The 12,605-nt window shown below is 36.1% G+C and overlaps 2 protein-coding genes across 4 annotated transcripts in view; one reads left to right on the plus strand and one right to left on the minus strand.

The window, feature by feature from the left end:
- The first annotated feature begins 94 nt into the window (after nt 1-94).
- On the plus strand, nt 95-4,098 carry LOC110112923 (protein trichome birefringence-like 34). The gene is made up of 5 exons (XM_020845306.2): nt 95-280; nt 2,126-2,300; nt 2,400-2,596; nt 3,221-3,379; nt 3,663-4,098. Exons 1-5 carry the CDS (start codon nt 189-191, stop codon nt 4,009-4,011), a joined length of 972 nt encoding a protein of 323 aa, XP_020700965.2. The 5' UTR covers nt 95-188; the 3' UTR covers nt 4,012-4,098.
- Nucleotides 4,099-4,289: 191 nt separating this feature from the next.
- The window catches only part of LOC110112924 (shewanella-like protein phosphatase 1), a 30,981-nt gene continuing 22,665 nt past the window's right edge, over nt 4,290-12,605 (minus strand). For 2 of the 3 annotated variants that reach the window (XM_028691738.1, XM_028691739.1), the window contains exons 5-10: nt 6,870-7,005; nt 6,124-6,296; nt 5,910-5,998; nt 5,737-5,806; nt 5,291-5,407; nt 4,290-4,686 (exon numbers count right to left, since the gene is read on the minus strand). In XM_028691738.1, the coding sequence (XP_028547571.1) occupies nt 5,324-5,407; nt 5,737-5,806; nt 5,910-5,998; nt 6,124-6,296; nt 6,870-7,005 (552 nt within the window). In that variant the 3' untranslated portion in view covers nt 4,290-4,686; nt 5,291-5,323. Of the gene's footprint in view, nt 4,687-5,290; nt 5,412-5,736; nt 5,807-5,909; nt 5,999-6,123; nt 6,297-6,869; nt 7,006-12,605 lie in introns of all 3 variants that reach the window. The other variant, XR_003699523.1, reaches the window with a different exon arrangement.

Below are 12,605 nucleotides of genomic sequence, written 5' to 3' on the forward strand. Positions count from 1 at the left end.
TCACTTTCATCATCGTTTTTGTCTCCGTCACGACGAAAAACGATGATGGAAGAAACAGGTTTTGGCACGATGCGACGACAGTGTTTCCGGGGGCGGCGCCGGAAGCCGAGACTTGTGATCTCTTTGCAGGGAAATGGGTGTTTGATAACCTGACTTATCCTTTGTATTCAGAGAGGAGGTGTAAGTTCATGTCAGATCAGTCTGCGTGTGAGAAGTTTGGGAGGGAGAATCTCAGGTATCAGAACTGGAGGTGGAAACCACATGGTTGTGATCTTCCAAGGTATAGTGGCTAGCTATGATCTCCTTCTTTCTTTTCTTTGTAGTTAAATGCAATTAACTCTTTCTCCTAGTTGACTTGCAGAGTTAGTTTCAGTGCTTTTGAAAGAAAATTTTATGTTATATAACTTTATTTATGAAAAAAATCTTTATTTTGAGAGTTTAAGGGAATTTGTCTACCTTAATTTTTTATAATTTGAATATCCAATTTATCATGATTTAATCTATACTACAAACATTATAAAAGTTTTATTTTTTGTCAAAATAATAATAATTACATTTCATGAATGATAATAAAACATTACGACATTATTGATTTTTCGGGTGCACTATGGAAAAAATGCAGTTTCTGATCAAATTTTTGGCAGAAATAAAATGATTGGTAACTCTGCCAGATATTCTAGAGAAGTTTTTTTTTTTTTTGGTACATTTAGATCAATTAAGACAAATTCAAACATAAATCACATACGCAAGACTCGAATCCAATGCCTCTTAGTTGATAGCGAGAGCTCCCAACCAATAAACTAAGGAGAGCTATGTTTCAAAGAAATAACCTTAAATTTTTTTCTGAAGAGTTTCCAACAGATTTTCCGACGGATTCATATTGAACGTAAAACGTTCCCTAAGTTTCAACTACTCCACCCATTTGGAGTCATCTTTCATCTTTGAATTTCTTCATAGATCTGAACTCCCAAAATACTTATTATTCCTGTAGTGATGGAAATTTTCTTGATAGGTAGCCTAATGAGAGGGAAGGGAAATATAAAAAATATAGCAGAATGGCAGAATACCTAAATATTATATGGTAGTTTATAATTATGTTGTTCATCACGTGAAGCAACATGGTGTGATTAACTAAAACTTTCTTAAAAAATTGGTATGAGTCAGATGACAACCTTATAATGCTTGTGGAAGAGGAACTTTTATTCTATCCAGTGAACGTACGCAGAGGAAGGTTCAGTTTTAAGCAAAAAAGTGTTTGTACCGAGTTTTTTGAAAAACTCGGTACCCCTCGGTACAGGCGCTTTTTTGCCTAAAATCGAACCTTCCTCTGCGTACGTTCACTGGATAGAATAAAAGTTCGTGGAAGAGAGATGATGGATGATAGATTCACCAACAAAAAAACAAAATTTTGAATTTTGGTAAAGTGGTAACAAATTGATATAATATTGTTCGACATCAAATTTAGATTTCGTTTGGAACAATTTTCTTTCTGCTTCTTAAAAAAAAAATTAGTACAAAATTAAAAATTTTGTATTAGAAAGCTGCTTAAAAGCAAAAAGTTGGGATAACTTTTTTATTGCTTTGTAAAGTAGCTTTTTAAGTACAAAAAATTTTTGAACTAAAAATTTTGTACTAGAAAACTGCTTTAAAAAACACTAAGAAAGCCGCCCCAAATGAAGCTTTAGAATATTTAAAATTTTCCCATCATTATTACACCTCTTCTCATACTTTTACATGAAAAAAAAAATAAAAACCCATAAACATATTATAAAAAGTAAAAAAATAAAACATAAGAAAGCAAACTATTAACATAATTTCAAATTTTATTTTATAAGGAGGAGGTCATCCATCAAGCCTAGGTTTGGCCATCAAACATTATAATAATTCTTCCCATTTTATATGTTTGTGTGTTGCATCAATGTTTCATCACAAATTTTTATTATTTGACCTATTTTTCACTCTCCATAATTGACAAAATTTTGTAGTGATCTGAATATGTTCTAAAAAAACTATTTTATGATGATGATCTTCATCAACATCTTAGGTAGAATTTTTTTTTTGTCATCATATTAACATACAATATTACATAAATTAATCTTAACATTTCATATTTGACACAGAGCAGCTTTAATGCTACAAAACTTTTGGAGAGGCTGAGAGGAAAAAGGCTTGCTTTTGTTGGTGACTCTCTGAATAGGAACCAATGGATCTCCATGGTTTGTCTTCTAGATTCAGTTCTTCCTGATGATCATATGAAATCCATGGAAACAAATGGATCTCTCATTTCCTTCAAGGCCAAGGTACTGTCAACATTTCATGAATTAACTCCTACATAGCAACAAGGTTTAAATGCTCAGAATAGAACCAAATGACCAAAGTTTTATAACTTAACATTGTAGGAGTATAATGCATCAATTGAATTCTATTGGGCTCCATTGTTGGTTGAGTCGAACTCCGATGATCCGGTGCACCATCGTGTTCCCGATAGGATCATACGAGCTCAATCAATTGAGAAGCATGCTAGGCACTGGATGGGAGCTGATATTTTGGTCTTCAACTCTTATCTTTGGTGGAGGAGAGATAAGATGAAGGTCTTGTAAGTATTATCTATAAATTATACTTTAAAAATCTATTAAATATTCAAGTTGGGTCAATTTAATCTTAAAGTATCACATTTCTCCGATTTATTTTATTGGTTATATGAAATTGATAAAAAAAAAATGAACCCTGATGCATAAGTTGTGTGCGCAAAATTGACTACATTCAATCCCTCGATTATATAAAACTAATCCAAATTTAATCTCTAAGAGATCATTTTAGATTACTTTTGTGTAATCAAATGATTAAAATGGACAATTATAAAAGACTTAGGCTTCGTTTGAGGCAACTTTCTTGCTGCTTCTTAAAACAGCTTTTTAGTATAAAAATTTACTAAAAATTATTTTAAAAAGCAGTAAGAAAGCAATCCCAAATGAGGCTTTAAACTAAACTAGCTATATTTAAATAGTCAAAGGATCATTTTGAGATTTAAGCTACATTTAAGATAGCTTTCTTACTGTTTCTTAAAGTAGCTATTTCAAAAATCAGTAAGAAAATCATCCAAAACAAAACCTTAATATTTAATATTCATAATTTCCTCCTTAAATATTGCAAACTCATGCATCAAATGCACACTTCTATTGTCTAACTCAAACATGGGCTAATTGTCTCTTGTATTTAGGTGGGGTTCTTTTGATGACAAGGATTCCATCTACAAAGATATTGAAATTCTCAGAAGTTATGAGATGGCATTCAGGACTTGGGCAGAGTGGCTTGAGTTCCATGTGGATCATACCAAGACCAAGCTCTTCTTTATGAGCATGTCACCCACTCATTTCTGGTAAGCTTATATACCAAAATCCTGAACATTATATACAAACAAAGCACCTGCTATTGCAAAAGCATAAAGAAATTAGATCTGCACAAACTTAGTATAATACATGAAATAAATAGCCACCAACGATCATTTTCAAGCTATTATACAAGCATTTAAGTGAAGAATGCACAGAAGGTAGATAAAGCTTGAGAAGGATCAACACAAAAGGCAAATGAAATAAAAAGGAACATTGTAATCTTCCATATTCTTCTTCCTTTATCATAAACAATGGCGTCAATTGTGTCAGGGGAGATGAGTGGGGAATCGATAGCGGCCAGAATTGTTATAATGAAACTGAACCAATCAGCAAAGAAGGGTATTGGGGAAGAGGATCTGATAAGGAAATGATGCGAGTTGTTGAATCTGCAATTTTTGGCTTGAAAGAAAGAGGTGTGAAAGTTCAGATGCTCAACATTACCCAGCTCTCAGAATATAGGAAAGATGGTCACCCTTCTACTTACAGAAAGCAGTGGGAGCCTCTGACCAAAGAGCAGCTTGCAAATCCTAGTAGTTACGCTGACTGCATTCATTGGTGTTTACCTGGTGTGCCTGATGTATGGAATGAACTCTTGTACACCTACATTCTTTTCAGATGATATTAATTCATCTCTTTATGCCTTCGTTTGGGACGGCTTTCTTATTGCTTCTTAAAGGAGCTTTCTAATTCAAAAATTAAAATTTTTGAACTAAAAAGCAACTTTAAGAAGCAGCAAGAAAGCTATCCCAAACGAAACCTATGTCATTTGCAAAACAACAAGCTTCGAGTAAAATTTTGTCTCTATGGAAGATGGTGCTCAAAGTTCTGGTGTAAACAAAGAGAAAGCCATTTTATTGATGAAACTAGTTTCCATACAGAAGCGATGCTAAGTAAGGCTGTTTCCACAAGCCTTGTTCTTCAAAAAAACAAGTTCACACAACTGTACAATTGCAGTTAAATAAATAGTACTTGTGCTCTACAGAATGGCCTCAAAATAGAAATTTCCAGTGCTACTTTACATGAAAAATTTAACTTTTAAGTTTATTCTTTTATTTTTTTCAAAATAATTCAATCGTGTTTCTTATTTCCTAAATCTTTTGAGGAATATACAATATCTGCAAAGAAAATTTTTACATTTCGTATGGCCGTATTGCTTCCTGTCTGGGTTTATGGGGTTACTCTCGCCATGGTTTGAATGCATACTTTCACGAAGTAGGATTTGAGAGATTCGCTATGAAATAGGTCCTTTAAAGATGAATATACAACCAGCAACTTAGTAACTTATCCAGGAATCCTGCAAATAAATCAGCATGTAATTCAGTATATTTACAACAAAACTATGAGCTATCCTGATTAATAGCAAACGCCTGAATGGAGTATTAGGAACTGAATTACAGAAACTAAGAAAAGACTAGTTGAAAGTTCCAATAGGCTCAGAAGATATGAAACTAAGGCTTCATTTGGGATGATTTTTTTATTGCTTCTTAAAATAAATTTTTAGTGCAAAAATTAAAATTTATATACTAAAAAGCTGTTTTAAGAAGCAGTAAGCAAGCCGTCCCAAACGAAGCCTAAAAAGGTTCCCAGCTGTAAGAAAGAGTGGACTGACTTCTGATTTGAAATAAACAAACATAAATTGATCTTCAGAGGATCATAGATTTTTAAATGTAGTACATAAAAACTTTAACGAACAAGAAAACCATAGGTAATCTATTAATGAATTTATCCTGGCATATACATTTAAGATACTAATTACAGTTTGCCTTTTCAAGGGATGTTATCCAAATTAATAATTGATAGATAGAATGGTACATCTTGCCTTCATGGTGCTAAGCATGAACTTATCGAATGAAACTTTATAACCACAAAAAAAGGATAATTAAAAAAATGTACCCTACCTGCTTCAATCCTAGTTCACCAATCAATATGCTTCATAGATAATCCATAGCCTGCGAGAGTGTTGAATCATCAATTTTCCTCAATACCCTTGCTTTGCCATCTATTATTTCTAGAACCTGACTTCAAGAATGAAAAATATAGTGGGAAATGAACCCCATTAATGAAGCACCTGGGATTATATCAACAATTAATAACAAATAACTAGCAAGATAAAATTGGGACCATAAATCTAGACCCTACTGTCATTGATTTTTGGGAGTTGTTCTTTGGCTTTATTTGATTATAATTCTTTAATTTGTTCAGTGGTCACTTCTTTTTCAGCTGGTTATTTTTGTTCTGATCAAGTAATAATCTCTCTCTCTTGAATTGTACAAGTTATTTAAAAGGCTTCGAAGTGGCATTATTTCTCCATTTATATATAAAAAAAGGTTGCAGGACATAGCACCTCTGGTCTTGAATGAAGTACTCCACTTGACATGCCCACATCAATGCGCCATATTTTTTTATTGTATTTGCTGTAGTGTGGCAGTGAGGATTATGCCAACCAAAGGGACACATTGAGAAGACTAGAAACTAAAAATAAATTGTGGAATGAAATAATCTCAAAAGACAGCACACCTATTTGCACCATTAAACTGTGGAGTGTGACCAACCACCATTCGCTTAGCTCCTACTGCCTGAAGTGTTTCTTCTAGAATAGAAGATATCTGAGAGCAAGATCCAATCCAACATGAGAAAAAACAACTTGCAATAACAAGTTCACTATCAGTACAAATTGCTAAAGAGATAAGAACCTATTAGATCTTTCAGATAGCTTTGGAAATATGCGTACCTTCCAACTCCTGTAATCTATATCCGTAGTATCTCTTGAATATAATCGATTCCAAACGACACTATCATAACCTCTGGTAGCTATAAAAGGAATTTGGGGGCCATCATTGTTTTCATGCAGACCTTGCATCCAGTATGATACTTCTTTATTCATTTTATCTATGCCATATGCCACTGCAAAGAGCTAAAACATTTTAGTGCCAAGGCTTAGACAATATGACAATGATTGTTAACTTCTTTCAACATGTTTCAAAAGCAATTACATAAAGGGAAATTGAATCGATTACAGAGCATGCAAAGTAAGCAGAACAATAACCATTCAACTTCTTTTAGGTTCTACAAGAAAAAACAAGTAAATAAATGCAAGGCCATTTCACACACAAACAACAAAAAACAGTGTATTATTTCCTGAACTTCCTATTCAGGCTATGTTCATTCTAGTTCTGCTGTTTCTTGCATTGCAATCATAACACCAATGAGAATGAATGTTATGTTTATTTGTGTCACACTCTACATTATTAGTAACGAGTATTATGGCTTGTTACAGACCTATTGAATTCCATTCATACTAAATCACCATGCATTATGTATTCATAGTTTCATAGTGTTAGCACAGTTTAAGCATTTTTTTCATGTTCTTGAAAATACTTTCAATATCACAGTTATGATAGGGAATGAACTCATTCCATCGTTACATTCCCAAAAAATGAATAAAGCATAATAAAAAGCAGTTGCAGCATGCTTTACCATGATGAGGAAGTAGGCCTCCATGACAAAACACCCAGTCATCTACTTTCAGTATGACAGCATGGCGTGCTAGTTCACAAGATAATGGACCACCAGGCTTCAGAAGTGACGATCTAGCAACAATACCCTTCTGCCTCTGCCCTAATATTTCCATAAATCTGTCAGTATTATGAGAAAATTTACAATATTCTAAGTACCTAATGTGTAGTATTGAAGTCAAAACCAACGGAGACAACATCTATTGGAATGTACTGATAGTTAAATACAACATTACTAACCCGAAGTTTTGGAATCTAACAAACTGCAAAGTTCAATTTTATTTTACAAAGCTTATTGGCAACTAAAACCATCAGTCATCAAAAAAGTGAAACAATGAAGTGGAATGGTAATAACTGAGTAAAAAAGGAACTGTAAAACACAACTATTATCATTGTAAATTTGTAATATGAAATGCTAAGAGCAGGTAATATAAAACATAAATACTAATAGTGGTGATTTAGAACAATAGATGAAAAGAACAGGTCAGTTCCAGAAAAAGAAACAGAGAAAGTCAGTGAACATATTGATTCTCTAGGTGGCTTGTCACTTCCCCGGTTCACCACTAACCACAAACAAAAAAGCATTTACAAGAGCTCAAGGCAGAATTATTTTTGTTTTAATGAACATGCAAATAGACATCGGGTTACAACAACGCGTATTTGGATTTTGCCGCCATGATAACAGGAATTTGGAAGATATTTATTTGAGTAAAGAATTAATTATTTGCTTGATTAGCTAGCTATTAATAATTTGATTTATTATTTTAATTTGAAAAATCTCGATATAAATGATATTATGCGTTCTCCTAAATAACATTATAATGCAAACATTTAGAGCACCAACGCTCTACAAGATCAACAAAAAGAAAATAATTTATTGTGGGCTCCGAAAATTCGGCCCCGGCCTCCGCTCGCTTTAATATTCTTCGATGGAGAGTTTTAATGGAATTAAGTTCCGGGGTAAATTTTGGGAAGGCAGATGGGCTTGTAGATAAGACACTACCCAGAGATTTCGTCCTCATTTTGCGAGGACTTTATGATCTGAGTTCTTGTTTCCTATATGCGCAAGCTCCTATAATTAATTACCCCTCCCTATAACGAGAGAGAACTTTCGATTAAAGCTAGTCGTCGATCAGTCACATAGAGATATATAGTATCTAGCATAAAGTAGCAGCATGGGCTTAGAATTTGAGGATTTTATATTTAAAATTGGAAATTTCACCATCCTTCACTTAAAGCGGATGGTGGGGGAGTGGATGATGGACCCTACCAAGATCCCATGGTTCCGTCGTCCTGAGCCATCGTGGTCCATGGTCTACTTAGTCATAGGAGGTAGTCGACCCAACCTGATAGAAGGATCCTTATCAGCAGCCATGAGTTGCTTCATCCTAAGAGGCCAAATTTGAATCCACCTTAGTTAACAGAGGGCTTTATGCCCTATCAATCATATCCTATTGATTCATGTCTCAAGAATTTGAAGCAACTAAGGAACGTATTGGCTCTGGTCATAACCGGTACTTAGTGGTGCCATTTGGCGGCAAAAACACTCGGTTGTGACACATAAATAATCTGCCAACAAGCATAGAGAAAAACACTCGGTTGGTCAAATATGAATATTAATCTGCCAACAAGCAATAGGCTGTGAATGTAGTAGTCTCCCTACGACCGTTGATAGCTAGCTTGCAAATAAGTGCAACAGTCCCCTACAAACATTGAAGGTCAAAACATAATGAACGTGGTAAGTTGCCAACGAACAAACATAGAGAAACTGATGGTGAAAGCAGTCCAACAAGCATTCAAAATCAACATGAAAGCAAACGAACTAATTTCCTATAAACACAAGGAAGCCAGCATGCAAGTGAATATAGCAACCTGAAGATCAATGTGCATAGGAAAATTAGCAATAAATACAACTCTACTGGCAGTCAACGTCAACATACAAATGATCACATCAACTTTCCTACAAACAATGAAGCTCCTTAGACATGCACATAGTGCAGCATACGATGAGTGTGAATACTTACTAACAATGATAGGAGATTCGTTCTATGCATAATAATATACCTATGGGCGATGATCAGCGATAAGCGGTGAATGCAATGACACTCTTATAGTCAACAACAATTCAAAGTCAAACAAATACATTGATCCCCTACAAGTAAATGAGGTTGGTATGCAGCAAATGCAAGCATGTACGAGCCGCCGCAAAAAACCTACGTATACCCAATGTGTTATTTGCAAGCAAATACAAAAAGAACTGTGATAAATGCGAGCACCTACAAGCTTCTATAAGAGATTCGTTAGTGCATGATAGTTCGCTTGCAGAAAGAAACAAGCAACAACGCAACACTACAATTCACCTGTAAGCAAAAACAGGGAATTCATAGTAAAAGCTACGGGTTACTGATAAATTGAGGCAGTAAACTGGCAGAGTCAGGCTATTACACCAGATAAATCAGCTCGCTTACAAGCGATAGGTGGGAGGCCCCTGACGTACCACACAACGTACCTTCTAGCAGAAATGCACTCCTGCAAGCTCAATATTAAAGAAAATTACAGCTAACAGAAGACAAAATAAGCTAAATAGAACGACCGATGTTTGACAAATGAAGCTCAACGTGCTGTTAAACCACGTCATCAGATCCGCAACATCCGTACAAGTGGACATAGGGCGTTTATAAGCTTTTAAATAGAATTTTGCAATGAATCATACTCGAACGTTGCAAAAACATCCCCATGCATTGAAATGCATACTAATGCATTCACATCATGCATATACACGTCACAAAATGTAAAATATATCTCGCAAGCACTATTAAGCAGTGCCCAAATGCATATGCCAATATACAAGCATACATATAATTAAATACGTGCATGGCCCCGATGAGCGTGATGTATACACATACATAACATTTGAGGATATTGCGCAGGTCAAGAAATGAACTTAAGTTTAAGCCTGATCCTTCTATGTGAATAGAAATGAGTCAACACAGCTAGAACCGTCAAACAAATATACGCTCGTATCGCCGACCAAGATATTTATTTTATAAGTTCATATTAGGCCTTTGAGGCCTATTACAAGAAAAATTCACTAATAAAGGTATAAAGCCGATGACAAACGCGTTCCTTTGCTGGCAAGTAGACAGAGTTGACAAGGTTTGACCAATGAAGTAAAATTGCTCATAACTACCCTGATGATGGACGTGTTGATAGAAAATTTCAACCAGAGGGGATCCCAAACATTTAAATTACCTCCAAATTACCATAAAATACATTGGATTGACTCTAACGTATTTGTGAATGATATTGATGTTTAAAATGGAAATAAAATACCTAAATACTTAAAGCAAAATACACATCCAACCTTCGCAAGTGTGCCGAGATAGAAAATTTTGAAAATCACTTCAACTCACAAAGAGCGAATGTCTTATTGGGGATGAGTATGAATAAACACCACAATAACGAAACAAGCAAGAAAGTAAAAGCAACGGAAAAAAAAAATGACACCAATATTTAATATGGAAAAACCCAAAATAGGAAAACCACGGAGTCGCACCACACCAAGAAATTCACCATGAAAATGGGGAGAAATAAGAACATATCTCTCTTCTCTCTCACTATATCCCTTCTTCTCTTCTCACATGCACTATTCTCAATGTCAAACCCACCATAACATAAGTGAAAGCCAAGTAAAATAACCCCAAGGACTGCAACCCAAAAAAATAAAAATAAAATCATCCAGTCTGTCTCGCAGCACGGCGCCAGTTTGAAGCACTGCAGTGCTTGAACATTTGTCTTGATTCGCTGCAGCATCGTATCTATGCCGCTGCAGCGCTCTGCTCATTGTCATTCAGCTTTGGGGTGCTCAGGAACACAGCGTCAGGGTGTTGTACAAAATAAAATGGGTGCTTTGCACCCAAACACAAGCAGGAGGTAAACATGTCATGGTTATGACCGGGACCCTCTAACTGGGTGAATTTGCTGTCAAATAACACCATTAAATTACGATCATAGACAGAGCCCGTATGCTCCCCAATGGCTTCAAATTCTTGAGTAATGAATTAATAGGATATGATCGATAGGGCATAAAGCCCTCTGTGACTTCAAATTTATCTCCTTAGATAAATATTCACTCAGGTCTACAAGGTACCCTTGGACGAGCAACCCATGACTTCCGACAAGGATCATTTTGTCAGGTTGGGTCGACCACCTCCTTTGACTAAGTAGATAAGGGAAATAGGATATTTGTTGACCCTCATGTTATACCCAAAGGAGAAGAAGAGAGGAGAGAGCAAACTAGAAATCCCGTGTACATACCTTGCACCCATCGGATCCAGAAACCCTGCCGAAATCCCGCTGGAATCCCGTCAAATTACTGTGCACTCGGCGCCGCTCGCGTCGCTTCCCGCGATCCCTGCAGAAATTCTTCTCTCGATCGCAACCCAGCCCGCGTCTTTAAAATGAGGCAGAAATCACCTCATTCGGACGGCCCCGATACTTCTCTGCTCTGCTCCCTTCACGATCTCCCTCCTCTTCCGAAGCCTCTCCGATCTCTAAATCCCGAAGCCTCTTCCCTGCTTGTGATCCCAGGCCGACGACAACTCTCAGCCAAGGCCTTGCCCTCTCATACGATCGCTCTCTCCCACTGTGCCGTTCAACTTCGCTATTCCGTCGACTCTTCCTTCCTTCTGGATCGGAAGTTACGACATCTTGTTCGGAAGCAGCAACAAGAGCTTGCTGCCGTGAAAGTAACTTTCTCTCTTTCGGGAGCTTGTTTGGCCGGATCCCGAGAGAGAAAGAAAGAGAGAGAGAGAGAGAGAGAGAGAAGGAGAGATCCATACCTCCATACCCGAACTCCCTTCCTCCTCCCTCCTCCCGATCCCGTCAAAACCGCAGAAGCTCCATAGCCGGCACTCCTCTTTCCCTCTTTCTCGTCTCCCTTGCTGCCGACTTCGCCTCCTCCTCCGACGTTCTCTCCCTGTCGGACTAGAAGTTCCGACATTTTGATCTCAAAGCAACGACGGGAGCTCACTGTTGGTGAAGGTAACCAACTCCCTTTCACGCGCCTCTTTGGCCAAATCCCGTAAACTCTCCCGAACCGAGAGAAAGGTAGAGGGTGGGGTTTTTTTTTAATTAATATTATTATTTATTTTTAATTATAATTAATTAGTTTAAATTATAAAATTAGTGATAATTAGTTAAATTTAATTACAGTTAATTATATTAATTATAATTAAAATTTAATTAACCATAATTAGTTAGCTAAGACTAATTATGTTTAATTAAGTGCTAATTATAATTACTAATTATAATTAATTGTAAATTAAGTTTTAAAGCCAAAATTTCGCAGAGAAAATGCCGATGAAGATGGAGATTGATCTGGAGGAGGATGTTGGTTTTTATGAGCAGACAATATTTTCGCAGGTCTCGGAGGAAGCCGATAACCTTGAGAATGCCGACGTCCCGGAAACAAACGCACATGAAGCAGAACACGTAGAACCAGTGGGTTTGGACGAAAAGTTCAGCATCTCGGTAAAGTTCGCCTCCTTCAAGTTTTCGTTGTGCATTTATTGTGTTTAGCAAAGATGCGGTTTTTTATCAACAATGTGCATAATGTAAAATTGTAATTGATTTAAAAAGAATACTCGATGTTCTCTTCTTCTAAAGCATTATTGATCTAGGCTACAATAAGGATTTT

This window comes from Dendrobium catenatum, unplaced genomic scaffold (genome assembly GCF_001605985.2).
Source record: "Dendrobium catenatum unplaced genomic scaffold, ASM160598v2 original_scaffold_61322, whole genome shotgun sequence".
NCBI classification, from domain to species: Eukaryota; Viridiplantae; Streptophyta; class Magnoliopsida; order Asparagales; family Orchidaceae; genus Dendrobium; species Dendrobium catenatum.